The sequence below is a fragment of the Triticum aestivum genome, chromosome 7B (assembly GCF_018294505.1).
Source record: "Triticum aestivum cultivar Chinese Spring chromosome 7B, IWGSC CS RefSeq v2.1, whole genome shotgun sequence".
NCBI classification, from domain to species: domain Eukaryota; kingdom Viridiplantae; phylum Streptophyta; class Magnoliopsida; order Poales; family Poaceae; genus Triticum; species Triticum aestivum.
This window is the reverse complement of record NC_057813.1, coordinates 585,997,182-586,018,493: the sequence shown is the minus strand read 5'-3', so window position 1 is coordinate 586,018,493 and position 21,312 is coordinate 585,997,182. Positions and strand designations below refer to the sequence as shown.

Genomic DNA, 21,312 nt, shown 5'->3' with positions numbered 1-21,312 from the left:
AAAGGCTATATAAATCGTTCGCCAAAGTAATTCCGTGAGAGGGCAGTCTATGAATAGGTGTTGTATTGTTTCGTCATGATCACAAAAACAACATCACGGACTACCTACCCATCGTCGCTTTAGTAAATTATCTTTGGTAAGGATCACTTGCTTGTGGACAAACCACATGAAAATTTTGATACGCAAGGGAACCTTAATTTTTCAAATATGTATCGATCTCGAGAGCTAGAATTAATTAGATTCGTATACATAGATTTGACTGTGAACACTCCGCTTCCAGATAAAGGAGTAAGGTTGGTCGGATAATTGAATCTCTATCAACCTCCGCAACAAGTGTAGCTAGGAATTCCAATGCTCCCCAATTAACGATCTCCTAAACTGTATATTTAAGGGCACCACATGTAATACTGTAGCCACGTAATACTCCTTACGTTGTATAATATCATATAAGGTGGGGTACTGTAAAGCTAGAGGCATCTCCCCTAATCATGTATCCTTCCAAAACCTTATTGTCATCCCATTGCCAACAAAGAATTTGGCCCTACAAAAGAACATACCTTTCATTCTCGTAAGCCCCTTCCAGAATGGCGAATCATTAGGTCGTGCGGTAAGTTGGGCCAGAGATTTAGATTGTAAATACTTGTTTCATAATATATGCGCCCACATACCATCAGTCTCTACTGATAACCTATATAGCCATTTACTCAGTAGGCATTTATTTTTAATCTCCAGGTTCTCAATTCTGAGACCCCCCTGGTCCTTGGGTCGGCAAATGATATCGCATCTTGCCAGACGATATTTTGTCTTAACATCATCTGACTGCCAAAAAAACGAGATCGATAGAAATCTAGTCTCTTCCATACCCCTTTAGGTACTTCGAAGAACGATAACAGGAACATCGGCATACTAGTTACCAGTTAGTACTGAATTAACGAGCACCGGACGACCTCCATAAGACATAAGCTTGCCCTTCCAGCAGCTTATTTTTTTTTTCAAATCGATCTTTGATGAATTTCCATTCTTTGTGTGTAATTTTACGATGATGAATCGGGATGCCCAGATAGCTGAAGGGCAGAGATCCCAATTCACATCCGAACAAGTGTCTATATGCATCTTGTTCCTCTTTGGCCCCACCAAAGCAGAACAATTCGCTCTTATGAAAATTAATTTTTAGTCCCGACAGTTGTTCAAAGAGACACAACACCAGTTTCATATTTCGAGCCTTCGCAAGATCATGCTCCACAAAAATAATAGTGTCGTCGGCATATTGTAAGATGGATACGCCCCCATCGACCAGATGGGGAACGAGTCCACCAACTTGGCCGTTCTCCTTGGCCCGGCTAACGATGACATGTACCTAGGGTAGGGTCCTAGGCTCGACCTACATACCCTACCCAAGGACACTACACCAACGTGGACCCTAAGTCGCCCGCAACCAGGTGTGTGGCCGAAGTTGCGCAACACGGCATAAGCCACTCCATGTTCGCTCAATCGAAAGAGGCGCCAGCCTGATGGAGGCCTGGGCCAGCGATCGACCCATCGACACCCCGGAGACGGCTGCACGGCGGCGCAGCCGCCTCAACTAGGAGCCTGCCAAGATCGGCGAGGACTGGTCGCTAAGCAACAACCAGGACACCGTGGTTGCCTTCGGCATTGGTCGAAGCGGCCCTCCGCATAGAAGAAGCGGAGCGGCTCCTCTGCAAGCGCCAAGCGGTGGTCTATGAGAGTATGTAGACACACTCTCCCCTCTCGTTTCTATGTTTCTCCTAGATAGATCTTGTGTGTTCGTAGGAATTTATTTGATTTTCATGCTTCGTTCCCCAACAGGTCTAAGGAACGAAGACTTGACATGAAGAAAGTTGTAGCAAATAACTAACTGATCTGATGCTAAGCTTAGGGTTGGGTCTATCCATCACATCATTTTCCTAATGATGTGATCCCGTTATCAAATGACAACTCATATTTATGGTTAGGAAACCTTAACCATCTTTAATCAATGACCTAGTTTAGTAGAGGCTTACTAGGAACACTGTGGTGCTTATGTATTCACACATATATTTAAGTTTTCGGTCAATACAATTCTAGCATGAATAATAAACATTTATCATGAACGGAAAATATGATAATAATCATTTTATTATTGCATCTAGGGTATATTTCCAACACGGGTGGCTCTTTGTTGGTTTGGGGATTTATGTGAATTTGTAACGCTATAATTAGGTCAAATGGAGTTGTGTAGGACCCATGAGCGCGCACCCTGGGGGCGTCGTCTGAGCTCGTGACTCTTCTGTAGATCTTCTGGCCTCCTCCTGAACGTTCTAGGGTCCTTCCTGGTCCAGAAAACACCGTAAAGCTTCATCGTGTTTGGACTTTGTTTGTTACTGCTTTTTCTAAAAGTCAAAAACAAACAAAAAAAATTGTCACTGGGCACTGAGTTAATAGGTTAGTCCTTAAAAAATAATATAAAAGTGCATATCGAAGCACATAAAACATCCAAGATTGATAATATAATAACAAGAAACTATAAAAAAATATAGATACATTGAAGACGTATCAGGTATCCGTGGGCTATTTGACACGAGCTCCTATACGCCAAGCGATTGCAACGATAACTTAAACCACGTTCACGTGTGTTTTGTTTCTATTCCTTGTATTTTCCATTTTGTATATATTGTAGCTAGTCAGAGAACTGTAGCGATCAAGCCACTCTAGCATGTGGGGTTTTAAAGTCAACATTTTTTAAACGTAAATATTTTCTAAAATTATTTTTTTTGAAATTGCAAACATTCTCCGAAATTGCTGAAATATTTTTTAAAATCCAACATTTTTTAAAATTGTGATTTCTCTAGAAAATGCAAAAAAATTGTAATTCTTAACAACTTCTGAAATTCTGAACATTTTTTGGACAGCATAACAATTTTGGACTTTGTGATTTTTTCAATACACAATTTTTTAGAAATTTTATTGTTTTATAAATTGCAAATAATTAAAAATGCAAAATCTTTTTGAAATTGTGAATAATTCTAATTTTATGGAATATTTCGAATAATTTAGAAAATTTTAAACATTTCTAAAAATGTAAAATTATTTAAAATTTTAAAACTCATAAAAACTAAAAAGGGAAAAAGAGAAATAGAAAAAAATTGAAACCTTTTGGAAGGTTACCAAAACTGAAAACTGTAGACGTATAATGGACCAGCCCGTCTCACCGTTTATGCCCCGGCTACTTGTGCGAAACAACGACATCTTGACACATAATGAGTCAAATTGGAAATACCCTAGTTGCCCCAAAACAAGGCTTTGGAAACATATAAAGGGCGTCCAGTTTTTGTTTCTTTGTATGGAACGGGCATCAGCTTTTCATTGGAGTTTCAAAACATTGAGATGTCTGATATGATAATGATGAGTTGATGACGATGAGCGAAAGGCAATGCCCACGTGACATGGATATCAATATGAGAGATATGGTCATTCTTTCCGTATAGGAAAAATGCATCCTACTACCGGGTGTAGCTACACCCATTTCTTATATACTACCATGTGGTAGTATATACTCTAATTTATTATTTTTATTATATTCATATAGTATATCTAAGATACTTCAAAATGAGTTATATGAAAAAAAATTGCAAGTGAGCCCATAGTTTTATTGTATTTGTGAAATATGTACATATTTGTACGCGAAATGAAGTATGCACAAAATATGGTAGATACTACCCCTAAACATTCTTATATACTACATACTACGCGTACATACTCTCCGATATAATAGATACTACTTAGAACGTATGAAACAAAAGTGGGAGTAACTACACCCGGTAGTAGGGGTCGCGATGTTAAAATAGAGGAGGGTGAAGAATAACTATTCCTCACCCAGGGTTACGTATAGCGCGATATATATATGAACATTTTTTCATATATGTGAATGTTTTTTCTTGCAACACATGAACATTTCATTCCACATACAAGAACATTAATAATTTATAGGCACTATTAAATTGCATAAACCATTTTTATTTGTGTGACCATGCATTTCCTGAAACACATTAATATTATTGCTTATTTATTACTCCCCCGTCCCAAAATAAGTGACTCAACTTTGCACTAAATATAGTACAAAGTTGAGTCACTTATTTAGGGACGGAGGGAGCAATTGATAAAGATTATTAAACATAATATATTTTATTATGAATATTTATATAAAGAAAACAAAATTTACTTGCCCATGGGTACGCTGAAGGCCAGCCCATGTATGTAAAAGGTAGGCGAGCTAGGTGTTTTTTTTTTTGAACTCCTGTAGGCGAAGCTAGGTTTATTGCTCGCTACAAGCAACACGAAGAGGGAACACTTTTCGGGATGACATTCGACCATGAAAACATGTACTAGGTCGAGACATCATATATCATGTGGTTTGTGGAGAAGCAGTGGCGGAGCTAGCTCCCGGCGACCTAGGGCAGCCGCCCGGACTGCTCCAGCCATTCTTTACTAAACAATACAAAGAAATCATAAAAAATCATAATTAGCATTACTAATTACTTGGGCAAATGCTAGGCAACAGTGCTGTGTAAAGACTTTGCCCCGGCTTCTTTAGCTCGCTGGCTCCGCCAATGTGGAGAAGATGGAAACTACCAAACAAATTGATCTCTGGACTCTACATCCTCTGCGAATCCTATTTTACACTCACTTCCAGTTTACGCTTGACCAACATACCCATCCGTATTGGGGCTCAACTCAATTTCAGTTACGCCGCTCTCTTTTTTTGGGTTAGCTTTTCTCTTTTTGTTTGTTTAATATTTTGTTTAATTCCGTTTAGTTTTTCATACATATTTTCTTTTCAATTTCATTTTTATCATCGAATTTATTTTCCATGTTTTTTCTTGCTTTTGTTTTCATTCACATTTGTTTTACCTTTTACTTACTACCTCTGTCCCAAATATTACTGTTCATTAATATATTTAGAAAAATCTTATATTTTGAGACGTACTCCCTCCGTCCCATAATGTACGACGTTTTTTAACACTAGTGTAGTGTTAAAAAGTGTCTTATATTATGGGACGGAGGGAGTAGTTCGTAGTAATTAAAATATTATATTCTCTTTGGCTCATGCTTTACCTTCTGATAATGTGGGAAAACATACTATTGTTCACTGATATGTATTTTTCACTATTAATATATGTTTTTGATAAGAAAAAATCTCTACCTAATAATAAAGCGAGTAGTGCTTCTGCCCGTCTATCGCTCATTTTATGACCCCCACCCCCCTGTTTTCTCAAAATCAACCCGCAGTCCGGACTTAAGTGACAAAAATGAATCATTTTTTGTAAAAAAAAGAAGCAGAAACCCCCTTCTGTTTTCGTGAAATAAACCAGCGGTCCGGACTTAGATAAAAAATGAATCTTTTTTCATATTTTTCTAGAAAACCCCCTACCATTTCTATTAATTAATACACAGTTCAATTATAAATGGTAAATGCTTTTTAAAAATCATATATTTTAAACCGTTACTCCAATTTTAAATTATTATATATGAAATTCGATTAGAGAAATGTTTAGAATCTGACTTGATGCTATTTTACCTATTTAAAAAAATTCACGATTATATTTATGGTGTAATTTGAATCAATAGCGATGTGTACAATCTGAATATGATGTTATTTTACCTATTTCACATTTTTTAAATTCTATTTATGCTGTAATTTTAATCAATAGTGAATCCATCTTTTTCCATACCGAGGCTGATTCGTGTTGCGATTGAACACCGCATCAAAATTAGATTGAAGACAAAAGAAAAAATCAATAACTACACATGCATGCCTCGGCAAAACATCACATGGAAGAGAGAGAGAGAGAGAGAGAGAGAGAGAGAGAGAACATAGATGGGATGCCATGTTTAAATAAATGACATGGATCTATTGGGGTCTTGAGTCATGATTATTGGGTTAGGGGCGTCTCGTATTGTTTCCTCCCATTACAACGCACGGGCTCTTTTGCTAGTAAGTCTAACCTATGGTGGAATATATTTAATTTGTTTTATTTTCATATGTAGCACTTTAGTGATTGAAACAATTATTAAAGGCAAAATAGATATTTTATTTGACACACATAACATATTAGTTGACACAAGGTCATGATTTCTTTTTCTAAAATACATGAACACGTACATTCCATGGACATTGGTGTGATAAAAGGTTTTAGTTCAGATGATTATGTTCCTTGTGGTGGTGTCAGCCTAGTCCCTAGTGTATGTGCGTATATGTGAGCATCTATCTTTGTATTGTATTTTTTGAAAAGAAAAGAACATGGAGATATTTTCACCATTTCTAAGAAGTTTCATCTCCTCTCCAACTCTACTGTACAGTTCGCAGCAATATAAATAGTTAATTTACTCCTGTGCTTATCCAGATTATACAGTACCTTTTTCTGGTCATTCCAGCGAAAATCCAAAAACAAAGAAAGCGTCATGTATTCATGCGCGACCATACACTTAGTCCGAGTCGCGTCTGCACAGTACACCATGTCTGCCTGTCCATCCAACGTTCCCATCAAAGGCATCAACTCGCCACCACACTTGACCAATAAACAGAAACGGATGTGCAACAATTCAAGAATTCTCTCAGCGTGAAAGGGCGAGGGCGAGCAGGTCACAGAAGCGGCGATTGCAAAATTCGCACAGATGTTCCAAGGCCAACTGCCAGATATTGCCGTTGCGGCCCTCCGCGCGCTCTTCCAGCTGGACTGCGACCTCTCCTCAGCAGTGGAGGAGGCGCTGGTGCAGCATGGTGGAGAAGGAGGTCCAGAGCTGGACGAGACTGCCTCCACGGGTGCCTGATCTTGCAGCTTTCTCACTGTTGTAGTTCAGTTCCTGATGATAGTACACCAAATCCCTTTTAGATGTACGCCTGTTTGTAGCTGCTGTCACATGACGCTGCCCCTGGTCCTGGCGAGACCTATGATTATGTGGATGCTGTTATGTTTGCTCCCCATTTGTAATCCTGATGTATCTTTGGTGAACCAATGTTAGATCAAAACATCTCTATTCTGTGCTGGAACGTCCGTGGTTTAAACTGCCCTGAACGTACAGCCACCGTCCATGAAACAATTGCTACATCTTCCTGTCATCTGGTCTGCCTACAGGAAACTAAGCTTCAAGTGATTGATCCTTTTACAGCTGCTTATCTGGGTGGCCAACGTCTGAAGAATTTCGCCTACAAGCCTGCTGAGGGTACTAAGGGTGGCATCTTGCTGTTGTGGGATGAAGCTGTGATCGAAATATCCAGCGTCCAGCTCGGATCATATTTCCTCTCGGCGTTTGTTGCAATCAAGAGTGCTTCGGATAACAAATCTTTCAAGCTTACCACCGTCTACGGGCCAACTAGAAGCATTCACAAAGATGCTTTTTTCCTTGAGCTATCATCTCAGAAGCCATTACCAGGAACAAAGTGGCTGGTTAACGGCGACTTCAACCAAATATACCGGACTCGAGATAAAAACCGCACAAATGTGAATCGCAGCCGCCTAGTTAGGTTTCGCAACACCTTAAACTCTTGCGAGCTCAAGGAGATCCATCTACAGAATCGAAGATTCACATGGAGCAATGAAAGAAACAACCCAACACTATGTAAACTAGACAGCTTTTTTTGCAATGAGGACTGGGATATCGAATTCGCCAATCACATTCTTCATGCCCTCTCCTCCTCACTTTCAGACCACTGCCCACTTTTACTCGCTAATGAGGATGGGCCCAAGCGACCGAAGTCCTTCCGGTTCGAGAACCATTGGACCAAGATGCCGGGTTTCCAAAAGACGGTCAAGGATGCCTGGGATGAAGAATCAATGCACACCGAGCCATACCAGAGGCTGTTTCATAAGCTCAAAACTACTAGCAAAAGACTACGCTCCTGGAGCAAGTCCCTTTTCGCCAAAGCCAAGGTCCAATTACATATGGCGCTGGAAGTCATTCTACATCTTGACCTGGCTATGGATCAAAGAGTGCTTTCCCAACAGGAATATGATCTTCGGAAAAGACTAAAGAGAAAGATCATCGCGTGGGCTGGGCTTGAGAAATCTAGGAAGAGGCAAAACTCCAGAATCACCAATCTGAGGGAGGGTGATGCTAACACCCGTTACTTCCATCTCCGGGTGAACCATCGGAGGAGAAAAAACTTCATTCATCGTCTCAAGAACAATTCTGGTTGGATCACGGAACACAACCAGAAGGAGCAAGTGATACATAGTCATTTCAAGAACATTGCTAAAAAAGGTCCCACACGCAACATTGACATTAATTGGGGGATCATTCCAACTCCAATTTGCGACCTTCAGGAGTTGGATGCAGCCATCACTGAGGAGGAGGTCAAAGATGCGGTTTTTGCCTTACCTTCTGACAAAGCTCCGGGCCCGGATGGCTTCACCGGTGCTTTCTTTAAATCATGCTGGAACATTATCAAGGAAGATCTCATGTCGGCCATTTGTCGCTTCTCTGACTTGCATGCCACCCATTTCCATTGGCTCAATTCCGCGGATATCGCCCTCATTCCTAAGAAAGATGGGGCTGAAGATATATCGGACTTCCGACCCATCAGTCTTATCCATGCCATCGCGAAAATCATTGCCAAAGTGATGTCCAACCGGCTCGCCCCACACATGAACGACCTTGTTTCACAGGCGCAAAGTGCTTTCATCAAACGACGATGTATACATGATAACTTCACGTATGTGCGCAATCTTGCGAGGCGTCTCCACCGAAACAAAACACCGGCGTTGCTTTTCAAGTTGGATATCAAGAAAGCCTTTGACTCGGTTCGCTGGGACTATCTCCTCGACCTTCTCAAACACCTTGGAGTTCCTCCGCGCTTTCGTGGTTGGGTCTCGACTCTTTTAGCTTCGGCATCTTCGCGAGTCTTGCTCAACGGTATTCTGGGCAACCCTATCAAGCTTGGGAAGGGCTTGAGGCAAGGAGATCCTCTATCCCCCCTTCTTTTTGTTCTGGCGATCGATCCTCTGCACCATATTCTCAAGAAGGCTACTGCCCAAGGAAAGCTGCACCCTCTTGGTAACGCCATGACGATCAGGGCGTCCCTCTACGCGGATGACGCGGCTGTTTTTCTTGCTCCCATCAAAACCGAAGTCAAGTTCTTTGTGGACACGCTGGCCCACTTTGGAGAGGTTACGGGCCTGCATACCAACTGTTCGAAAAGCCTTGTTGCCCCAATCCGATGTGACAACTTGGATCTGAATGATATCCTCCTCTTCTTCCCGGCCAACCGCTCATCATTCCCTATGAAATATCTGGGTCTGCCGTTGTCGATCAAAAGATTGAATAGAATCCACTTCCAACCTCTCGAGGATAAGATTGCGGCACAACTTAAGCCTTGGATGGGCAAACACGTTGCATCGCCAGGAAGGGTTGTTCTTGTCAAGTCGGTTGTAACGGCGATTGCTATATATTACCTGACGGTGCTAAACATCCCTGTGGAGGTACTGAAAAAGATTGACTCCCTGCGGCGTGCATACCTCTGGGCTGGTTGTGACAAGGTTTCTGGGGGAAAATGCAAAATCAACTGGGAGCAAGTGTGCAAATCTAAACTGCATGGTGGCCTAGGTATTCTCAACTTGGAAAAATTTGCTACTGCCCTTCGCCTCCGGTGGTTGTGGGGAGCTTGGACGGACCCAAGCAAGCCTTGGGTAAACTTGGGGAACCCGTGTGATGACAAAGATAAAGACATATTTGCTGCTGCCACCAAGGTTCTGATTGGAGATGGGATGAGGGCCTTGTTCTGGGAGTCTGCTTGGCTGAACGGTATGAGACCCAAAGACATCGCGCCAAATATTTTTGCGATCTCTGCAAGAAAAAACTGCACTGTCCAGAAGGCCTTACATAATAACTCATGGGTCTCCGGAGTGGACATTGGCGGGAACCTTGATGTGAACCACATAGCAGAGTTCGTCAACCTTTGGAGTGAGCTATCACGCATTCAACTCAACCCCGATGTGGCTGATTCAATCTCCTGGAAGCTCACCAATGATGGCCAATATTCGGCGGCAACGGCATACCGTGCACAATTTCTTGGCCTTATCGACTCAGATATGCCTCTTTTGGTGTGGAAGAATTGGGCTCCTTCCAAATGCAAATTTTTTGCTTGGTTGGCCATCAACAATAGGATTTGGACGGCGGACCGGCTTCAGCGCAGGGGCTGGCCCAACTGTAACCTTTGCCCGCTATGTAAACAAACGCAAGAATCAGCAGCTCACCTTCTCTTCCAGTGTCGTTACACGGTTAGAGTTTGGGGAATGATCAAAACATGGCTCGGTTTACATGATGTCCATCCTACAGATTGGGGAGGCATGGTTTCCGTCAAGGAGTGGTGGCGCAACATAGCTTCCGGGAGGTCAGAATCTCGAAGGGCGCTTCTTTCCCTTATGCTTCTTATCTCTTGGGAAATTTGGAAGGAGCGAAATGCACGTGTGTTCCGCAGCACGGCAATTCCGGTAGGGGTGCTTGTGACTCGCGTCAAAGCGGAAACTTCGCTGTGGTGCCTCGCGGGGGCGAAATATTTGTGTAACATAATGCCGCGAGAGTGATGCTTGTAACCTGGTCTTTTGGCCAAGACTATTAAACCTTCTTCTTATTCAATGAAAATGGCAAGCCTTTTGGCTTGTTTCAAAAAAAAAAAGAATTCTCTCAGCGTTATCTTCATCAGTTCACCACCCTCCTCAAAATTGAGCTCCCCACGGTTCTCCCACGCTTCCCTTTCGGACAGTGCTGGCGATTTACTTGCACGCACGGCGACCACCACCAAATACCACTGTTGGAGACCAACGGAATTGGTCGACGACAGAGAGGGTCTAGTCCCGGCCAGCTGCCTCCAGCTCGCCTCCTGAATACGGCGTACAGAACGTCGTTCTCGTGATAGGTCGGTATACGGCTTGTCATGCATGCAAGCAAGCACGGGAGAGATACAGTATTAGGTCTGGCAGGAGCATTCATGGGATGGGACGGACGTTGGGCGTGCCTCCGTCCAATCCAAGCCTCTCGTGAACTCGACGTGTGTGCATGTCCTGGTTGGCGCACAGTCCGGTTGATGGCGCGTACATGAAGGATTATGAATGGTCTGGCCGGGGTGTCATCTCCACACACGCATGCAGATATGCTTCACAGATTAGGGTTCGCGTGACCGGGCACGCGACGTAGCACCGGTAGGCCAGGGTTTGATTAATATGGTCGGGCGTTGGAGGCTGGTCTTCCATTCCGACAATTGATTTGGTGTGACACTCTGACAGGTGCATGAACAGAGCACGCTTTCGTTCACGTCCTTCCTTCCTTCCTTTCTGCCAGGTTAACTTCAGCTTTGCCTGGACATATGCAGTACATTCGTGCGCTGCTCGAATGCGCAGAGCATCTAAAAGTGTAAGGTTTTGCACCGCCGAGGCTGAGTGGAAATTGAAGATAGATCTTTGCTAGAGCCTACAAGATGGTGTTTGTTCCAGCCTAGAGGAGCAAGTGCGAGCGAGCACCATGGAGAAAAGTTGACGGTGATGGCCGGTAAGAAAATGGCAAATACACAGGGAGACAGGTCGACAGTGATGTTTAATTCTGGAGGTGTGGTCTAGTGATTTGAGTGACCACCAACGGCCGATCGAGCCGCCCTTCGCCCCATCGGCTGCCCATGCTCGACCGAGCTCATCAGCATCACCCAACAATCATTCTCGATTTCTAGCTCATGTGTTGGGAATTGGGCGGGATGCAGCTAGCCTGCTACGCATAACGTGCACAAATTATTCCTCTGTCTCTGCCTACAAACGCATCTGATGTCAGAGATGCCCCTCCAAACTACTCCCTCGTCCCAAAATAAATGTCTCAACTTTGTACTAGCTCTAGTATAAATTTGTACTAAGCTCAAAACATTTATTTTAGGACCGAGAGAGTACAAAGCATCATGAGCCGTGAAATTAGTAGATGGTAGACGTGAGTCGTCATCAAGTTATGAGTTTTCGAGCGGCACGGTTGAAAGGAGGCACTAAAGCATCTCCAACAGCCGCGCTATATAAGCGCCGCGCCGCAAGTTTGTCGTTTTTAGCGCGCTCGCAATCGCTAACCGAGCTTCAGCGGAGGCGCAATAATCACACGCGCGGCATAAGTAGTTTAGCGCGCGGGCGAAAACGACATCGCGCGCCGTTTATTTCCTGCGCCCGCTCCCGCGCGCTGCACACTTGAGCGCTCGCTCGCGACTTCCACCTACCCCTAATCCAGGCGCTGACGCCGCCGCCCGCACCACCCCATTTGTTCCGGCGACCATTCCGGCGCTTCCCCGGCTTATTCCCGCGCAGCCGCCGCTTCCTCCTTCTCCCTCCGGGCGTCGCCGCCCCTCGCGCGCGCCATTCCTTCGACGAACAGTGCCGCCCGCCCACTACCGCTCGGCGCCCACAAGGTGTTCGACAAAACGCTTGCAAGGTATGTATTGCTTCAACTTCACATTTTTTACATAAATTTGGTGCATGTTGTTGTTTTTATAGCCTAGTTTAAATTGAACATTGTAGATGAATTCATCATCTGATTCTTCCGAAGAAGAATTTGATATTGAACAGGAGGAGGATCTTGCAATGATCCTAGCTATGCACATCAATAAAAAACGAAGCACGGTGGTTCAGTTATGGGTTGGCAGAAAATTTGGAGGGATCGGATCGATGCCCACAACAGATTGATCGTGCACTATTTTACGGATAATCCCATGTACCCCAAGTCGTACTTTCGGCGCCGGTTTAGGATGAGCACCGAGTTGTTCAGATACATTACAGAGAAACTAGCGAGAGACATGACCGGTTTTTCAGCAAAGGAGGAATGCCGCCGGAGAGCTTGGGCATAGCACCTTTCAGAAGGTGACAGCCGCTTTGCATATGTCGGCATATGGTACTCTCGCTGATCTAGTTGATGACCACTTGGCCATGGGTGAGAGTCAAGCCATCATGTGTGTCAAGCGCTTCGCAGTCGGAATTGTGCAAGTGTTTGGCCAGGAGTATTTGAGATCTCCCAATGCTGAAGACGCTGCAAGGCTATTGGAGATGAACAAAGCTCGCGGCTTCCCAGGTATGCTTGGCTCAATAGATTGCATGCATTGGAGTTGGAAGAATTGTCCTAAGGCATGACATGGGCAATTCCACGGCCAAAAAAAGGATTCCACTATAATCCTTGAAGCGGTGGCCGATCAAGAGACTTGGATTTAGCATGCTTTTTTTTGGGATTCCTTGATCTTTGAATGACATCAACGTTGTTAATTGGTCACCACTGATGAATAAGATTGCAAATGATAAACTGCCATCGGTGCAGTTTGTAGCAAATGACCATACATACAACTGTGGCTACTATCTTGCGGATGACATCTACCAAAAGTGGCAAACATTTGTGAAGCTGTTGAAAAAACCGGAAGGTAAGAAAAATCTTGATTTCCACAATGCTCAGGCGACGGCTAGAAAAGATGTGAAGAGAGCTTTTGGGATTTTGCAAGCCTAATTTGCTACTGTGAGAGGACCGGCTAGATTTTGGGATCAAAAGATGCTTCGGTACATCATGCACGCTTGTGTGATCATGCACAACATGATCATCGAGAATGAGCGTGACCAAGATTTGGACTACTCTCAGTATGAGCTCTTGGGACATCCCGTGCGAGTGTGGCGCACGGCTGCTAGGGTGGCCCGTTTTGTTGCCTCATATCATGCCATTCGATGTGCCGAAATGCATGATGATCTTCAGAAGGATCTCATCGAGGAGTGGTGGGCATGGAATGGCCAACAAAGAGCATCATGATTTATGTGTTTGATGTTGTATTGTTGAACTATTTGGTATATTGCAAGATACACTATTTGTTTGAGTTGTAATAATGAAATTGAACTATTTATTGCTGATTTATTTTGTTTGTGTTTGATCTTCTTGATTGTGTTTGGAGTGCATATGTTATTTGTGCGAGAGCGCGCGCACAGTTTTTTTGCAGCGGCTGCTGGAGCGGCTCGCGCGCGCTAAACTTTGCAGCGGCCGCTGGAGCAAGCGTTCCGCGCAACGTAAAAACTCGCGAACTGCGTGCTGCAAACGCTTTTTTAACGCACCGCGCGTAGCATGGCTGTTGGAGATGCTCTAAGGTCATCCCCAACGTGGATCCTAAACCTCATGCAACCCGACGGCGTGGTAGGAGCCGCGCAACGCGGCATGCCGCTTCGTGTTCGCCAAATCAAAATCAAAAGAGGCGTTGGCCTGGCGGAGGCATGGGCCAACGACCGATCCATCAACAACATGGTTCATCATGTTTGATGAAATTTGTATAGTTTTTTTAATGGATGCGGGTATGCTTGGATGGTTGGCTCCTGGCTCCTGCATCATTGTCTGTGGACTGGTCCAGACCCATTCACGGACGTGTACTGTTCCGTTTTGAAGGTCAGTGTTGCAGATACCTTAATTAGGCCCACGTTTGTAACACAGAAATAGAAAACATAGGAATAGAAAATACGCAGAAACTCAAACCACGGTAAAGCTATAAAATTGTTATTTGAGTGTCGTGCAGACATTGTAGATACAAAGAGAAGAAAACATGAGGTAAGACCTCCTATTTAGTTTCCTCCAAAACTCCTATGAAACAACACAGTCCATAGGAACTTTAAAAGATCCTATGAAATAACACAATCCTATTTGGTAGCCTAATTTTTTTGTGTTAACACTAATCAACTCGTACAATAGGATAAATTGATAGTCAGATGTGGTATAACAAATTTGCGGTCCCGCTGTTTTTGGTTGACTGAACTTTTATTTCGTTTGTCTCTTTTTTCCTTTGTGTTTAGTCTTTTGTTGGGTTCTTTAGGGCATGTACAACGCATAGCCTCAAGATGATGCCTCGCATGCCATGTAGGATCGGGTATGACGTAAAGTAGGTTCGGATAGGGAAGCGGGATCCTCTTCAGGAGACGGGTGCTTGAATAGGAAAAGTGTGGTCCGGTGACAAAAGCTGAAAAAGTTGGAGTGAAAAGTGAAGATGCATGTGTATTAGAGTCTTTATTTTCTATTTTTTAATGAGGCCCACTAGTGATAGCTTGCATCAGGGAAAAAAAATAAATATAAATGCCTCAAATTACTTTTTATCATGAGGCATATGTATCCATATGCCACCATTGTACATGCCCTTACGAAATGTGGTTGCTTCTGCCTCTACATCACTGTGACGTACTATTTTTCTGGTGTGCGCATAAAAAAGATCACAGCACGTCATGAAAGAAACTACTAAGTTTATTTGCGTGTACAGTGGATTTTCCAGAAGGTGGTTGGATTCCGACAATTTTTCTGTCACTTTGTTTTTTGGTACTGCAAGTTTATTAGTTTCATCATAATGCTGTTAGATTTGAAGTCTTTGTGCATCGATCCATTCATGAACTGGGAGAGAACTTCTCCTTTATGAAAGGACGTGAATGCCTAACAAACGTTCGCTGAAAGCAAAATTGCAGCGAACGCCGGAGTTGTCATGCCAAAACAACTAAAAAGATCATGCGTTTGTGCACGATTATAGGATCGCACGAGGCGATCAAGGAGGCGACCAAGTTTCCCTTGTGCGCCGCCGGTGACACCGTCGGTTCCCTCTCTCTCCGTCGGCCGCTCCGGCGGCGGGAGGGAGGGGGAACCTCGGGTATGTTCGCTAGGTGGGTGTGTGGTAGGGTTAGGGTTGAGGGAGACACTGCCGAGACCGTTGCGGTGGTGTCGCGTCGGAATAAGTTTCTCCGGGCTCCGTTCGCGGTCAGGCGAGGCTTTTGCCTGCGTCTAGGAGCCAACGGTGTTGGGGATCACCGGATCTCGTCGAGGTCGCGGGATATGGTGGCTGGAGGTCCATCGGCACTGGCCGTTCGGGTCCTTAGATGGGCGATGGATGCAGCGAGACGAAGACCTTTCTTCTTCCTTGTTGGTATGATTTGCTGCTGTTGTTCTTCTTCTTCCTCTCGCTGATGCTGGTGAGAGATCCTGCTTTGCTCGGGCGGATGGCCCGGCCGCGGTGCTGGACCGGTCGGATGATTCGAGTTCTCTTTCTTTCGGAAGGGACACTTTTCGCGGTACTCAAAGCCAAAGATGGCGACGGCTGTCGCAGGTGTGTTGATTGATGTCCATGCCCTCTTAGCGCTGGTGTCAAGAAAGAAGGAAGCAACGTGGCGGCAATTCTACCGTGGTCGAAGATGATGACCTGTTTGCGACTGGTTGTAGATCCTTCTGCTGGAGGGGTCTTCTCTCAAGATTTAGGGATGATGACACTGGGCTCTGGAGATCTTCTTGTGTTATGATTGTTATAGGGTACTCTAGGTGTTCATGGTCTTTTGTGTTTGCATTTCAGTGTGCTTGTAAGGGTCAACTACTTTGTACTGATTCGTGATATGAATGAAAAATTCTCAATCTAAAAAAAAAATCATGCGTTTGTTAGAGACTTGCCATGTACAAAAATGTAGGAAAGAATAGCCAGGGAACGCAGTGTATTTTTAGAAATAAAAATGTCATTTGTCTGATACCTGTCACATGGTTGTGCGGGTGTTCACCGAGACCTTCCTCAGCGATCGTTCGCCAGTTAACATTTCCTTGTAGGACAAAAAAGAACTCGGAAAAAGAAAGATGGCTGGTGCAAGAAACCAAGTACCAGGTATTGGGCATCGGGAGTACGTGTTCGGTGTTCCTTGGTCATCATTACTTTGGGCTTACAAACAACACGACTGTTGCACCATTATCTGTTACCTAAAGCTCGGAAAACAACGTCTCATACGTGTCCTTCCGAGCAAAACCCGCCGGTCAGCAACAAGACGTGATCTCGTTCCATTAGCAGTAATCATGTCGCTAGTGCGGCCAATGGCGATAACAGCCTAGTGGCACGAGGCTAGAAAAGACACGGGAAGTTGCCCAACTTTAACTAACGGCCGACCCATGATCATCACCCGCTTAGCTAAACTAGCCTAGGGATCGGTGGCTCCATTTGATCGACGGCGACGTTCGGCCGGTCCCCAACGCTGTTGCAATACGAGTAGTCCTTTTTCTTATCGGAAAAGATGGGTTTAACAAGAGCTAAAGATAGTGGCGAGGATTGAATGAGATGGGCATTTGGTTGGGTGGATCGACGATAAGGCTATGTGGAGTGGAGTGCTCGGCCAGGGCACCTCTGGGACAATCGATCGAGATGTGCGTGCATGCATGCTGATTATACGGGCGGCGGCGGCGTGCGTTGGAATTTCTGCAGGATGTTGATGGCACCGCGACGTACGTACGTACGTACGTGTACGTTGTCAACTATTTGATCATACTTGGATAGAAGGCAGCGTTTGTGCCATTCGATGGAAGTTCGATCTGGGAAGCAACCCGTGTACGTACTCCTTCGGTGATTGATTACTTGCACCGTGCATGCACGCGAGAGGGGGTCAGATCGACACGGGAGGCAAAAAGAAATGATCGTCATCAGCATCAGGGAATTGTTACTGGCCGGTGTCGCATGCACTGGGTTGCATGGTGTACGTACTACTGTACGTGTCTACGGTGGATCGGTGGTGTTCTAGTTGGAACTTCAAGGAATCAAAGTGGAGGCGCCGGCCTGGCCATGGTCGGCATAAAATGCAGTATTCTAGCAGCTAGTTTTTTTTTTGGAGGGGTTCTAGCAGCTTTTTCTTGTAGTGTGCGTGGTGCATGGTGTGCAAATTAAGTGGCCCGATGACCATACCCCATAATCACATTCCCATTGGTGATTGCTCTTGGACTCTCCACGCAGCACAATTATGATGCCCACCCAACTCTCTCTTGAACGCGTAAGGGGAAAGTGTTTATGCTACTTCGACGCAAAAGCTTGACTATGTGCTTTGCTTTAATCAGCAAATTTGTTTATTTGGAAAATGAATTATCTAAACAGAAAACGCAAAAGATGTAGTACTATATGCAGATGTGTAGTTCTTTATGCATTAGCCAAATTACAATTAGATTGACCCAATAGAACACCAAATTCCTATTCCAAAAAAAAGTTTGAACACCAAATTCCCTCTATATATAGCAGCTCATCTGAGTGGTTAGATTCCTTGTGGTGAAGCCACCAGAGTTCAATTCCTAGACTTGGCACCGGTACTCACATTTTCCTGAATTTATTTCAGGCTTCCCGGCGTCATTCAGCGAGTGGAGATGTTCCACTCGATTACGAGGTGACTTTGTCAATCTCAAAATGTTGTGCCAGCTCAATATCTCAGAGGCGCTCATAGGTAAGGTGTGCGTGTGTTTATATGGTGAGTGTATGCACGTCTATATGGGCATTTGCGTTTGTATTGTGCTAAAAAATGTTCGCTACCCCGTCCTTCCCTAAATATATTGTGAGCTTGGCTTTTATGGTCTTCGACATACAACTTTGAGTATGATTTTCATTTATAATATGTCTACAAGTACGTAAAGGGACAGAAATAAAATAAAAGTATTTGCAAGGTTAATACAACGATACCTTTCCCATATCAAAGTCAAACATTAAACACCATGAAAAGTCGCAACAGAATATCAAGTGTAGTCGAAATCTTGCAACCATGACTAGTGTGTGTGTGTGTGTGTGTGTGTGTGTGTGTGTGTGTGTGTGTGTGTGTGTGTGTGTGTGTGTGTGTGTGCAAATGTTAGACCATGCTTTTTTTAAACGGAGCCAAAATATTAAGCTACCCGATTAATTAACAGAAAACCAAAAGAAAAAAAATCGTCACAACTTGTTGAACTGCGCACACAAGATACCCTACATAGACCAGTACGAAGAAAGTCTCGTCGAGGCAGGTAGCATATTGGCATCATCGTCATCACACATGATATGAACCCACAAACACATCGGAGAAGAGCCGACTACCGCAACCATGTCATGACCCTGACATCACTCACCCCCACTGCTTGTTGCTACAGAAGCCCCCATGCCATCACCGCCGACTTCCACCGGGCATCACTGCCGCCACAACGCACCATTCTCCTGCCGCCCACCTCATCCTGCTAGTTGGGTGAAGCTAAAAAAATGATGCCCCCGAAAGGGGAACTATATCGAAACACCATCATCGTCCCGACCTGATCGGGTCTGGGGTTTCTCGGAGCTGTCTCTAGCAAAGAGAAGTTGAGCAGCCCTTCGACGCCTTCAAGAAGGTCACGGCGTCCGCAGACCATGCAATTAGATTCTTCATAAATATGCGTTGATACATGATTGTCATTCCTAATTAGCCCACAATTAGGTGCTTCATAAATTCCCCTTATCAGATGAGCCTGCATGCAAGGCTGGCTCAAGCTAGTTGATACTTGATACAGGACATGACTCGCAAACAACTTGGCGTACTGGATGGAGAGATCATATACGTGTTCCTGGCCTAATCATAACTTTGCTCGTCATATCTAACAACAATGCAGAATCTTGCTCCAAACTGATAACGTGCCGGTATCGAACACTGATCAATGATACATTGATGCAAGTACATGCAGTGAGCCAGTGAGTCATCTACGCACGGCTGTTGAACTGGGACCAAAATACGTGAGTCACCGGACCTGCCGAACAAATGAGTGCAGCCCGATCACGCGGGCGCCAATGTTTCCACGCCATCCAAGGATTTCCTGCTGGAGACGAAGAATTCCAAGGGCCAGAAGCAAAATAACTGGCAAACAAAACCGTGTGGTTTGTGATGGAGTCGATCGGGTCAGCATCGCCGGGCTATTGATCGATCCAGCTCACCTACAACCTTCCTCTCTTTCTCTGGTCCAACCATCCTCCTCCTACCCATCGAATGGAATCGAAGGAATGGAATGAGAGGATGTCATCCTCCTCCCAGTCCCGGTGGCCTATAAAAACCACAACTTGCACCCGGCTCGCCTCACACAAACACACCGGAATATAATACCGGGTGCAGAAGAATTCAATCCCAACGATGGCGTCGAGTCCCAGGAGAACAGTCGTGTGCTCTGTGCTGCCACTGCTACTGCTGCTTGCCGGCGTGGCCCGCGCGGCGGGCAACTTCTACCAGGACGTGGACATCACGTGGGGCGACGGGCGCGGCAAGATCCTCGGCGGCGGCGACCTCCTGACGCTGTCCCTGGACCGGGCCTCCGGCTCCGGGTTCCAGTCCAAGAACCAGTACCTGTACGGCCGCTTCGACATGCAGATCAAGCTCGTCCCCGGCGACTCCGCCGGCACCGTCGCCACTTTCTACGTACGTTTCCTTGCACGACCACACGTGGACGTACGCGTTGACTGACACCATGGGGAGCACTGTACTGATCCGTGCGTGCGTGTGGGTGTTGCAGCTGTCGTCGCAGGGGTCGGCGCACGACGAGATCGACTTCGAGTTCCTGGGGAACGCGAGCGGGCAGCCCTACACGGTGCACACCAACGTGTACAGCCAGGGCAAGGGCGGCCGGGAGCAGCAGTTCCGCATGTGGTTCGACCCCACCGCCGACTTCCACACCTACTCCGTCGTCTGGAACCCCACGCACATCCTGTACGTAGCATGCACACAGCACCAGTCTCTCTCTTCTACCTCTTCTCCTCGACGTAGAGCAAGATCTCATGCATGCACCGTTCCTCCCCATGCAGGTTCTACGTGGACGGGACGCCGATCCGGGAGCACCGGAACCGGGAGGCGGCGACGGGGGTGGCGTACCCGCGGAGCCAGGCGATGCGGGTGTACGCCAGCGTGTGGGACGCGGAGGAGTGGGCGACGCAGGGCGGGCGGGTGAGGACGGACTGGTCGCGGGCGCCGTTCGTGGCGTCGTACAAGGGCTTCGCCGCGAGCGGGTGCGCGTCGCAGGACGCGGCGGCGTGCGCCAGGTCCAACGGCGCGTGGATGTACCAGGAGCTGGACGCCACGGCGCTGGACCGCCTCCAGTGGGTGCAGAAGAACTACATGATCTACAACTACTGCGCGGACACCTGGAGGTTCAAGGACGGCGCCCCGCCCGAGTGCGCCACCAAGTAGATCGAGTGTTCTGTCTGGTGGCGACGTTGCCGGGGTCGGAGTATTTTTATAGATTGGGTATAGAATCTGTCACACCTACGTATGGATGTAAATGTAACTGTGCAACTATGTAAATGATACAATAAATTCAGCGTACACTACTTAATTAGAGCATGTACAACCGCATATGACAAATATAACCCCTCAAACGCCCGCGGACACGCCTGACCGAGCACTCATCAAATAAATACAACTGCATCCGGACATCTCATACTAGATTTTTAAATCCATATAAAAGCATGCAAACTAAAAAACCTATGTACTACGTAGATGATCTATCTACTCCTCGTCGGAGATGTCGACAATCTCCGAGCCT

The 21,312-nt window shown here is 45.5% G+C and overlaps 1 protein-coding gene across 1 annotated transcript; it reads left to right on the top strand.

The window, feature by feature from the left end:
* Positions 1 to 19,841: 19,841 nt before the first annotated feature.
* Positions 19,842 to 21,102, top strand: LOC123162241 (xyloglucan endotransglucosylase/hydrolase protein 24). Its single transcript, XM_044580018.1, has 3 exons — positions 19,842 to 20,192; positions 20,287 to 20,480; positions 20,576 to 21,102. Exons 1-3 carry the CDS (start codon positions 19,911 to 19,913, stop codon positions 20,955 to 20,957), a joined length of 858 nt encoding a protein of 285 aa, XP_044435953.1. The 5' UTR covers positions 19,842 to 19,910; the 3' UTR covers positions 20,958 to 21,102.
* The last annotated feature ends 210 nt before the right edge of the window (positions 21,103 to 21,312 follow it).

Coding starts and splice junctions, on each gene's coding strand:
- LOC123162241 (XM_044580018.1), top strand. CDS start 19,911: ATGGCGTCGAGTCCCAGGAGAACAGTCGTGTGCTCTGTGCTGCCACTG. Junction 20,193..20,286: donor GCACCGTCGCCACTTTCTAC/GTACGTTTCCTT, acceptor TGGGTGTTGCAG/CTGTCGTCGCAGGGGTCGGC. Junction 20,481..20,575: donor TGGAACCCCACGCACATCCT/GTACGTAGCATG, acceptor CTCCCCATGCAG/GTTCTACGTGGACGGGACGC.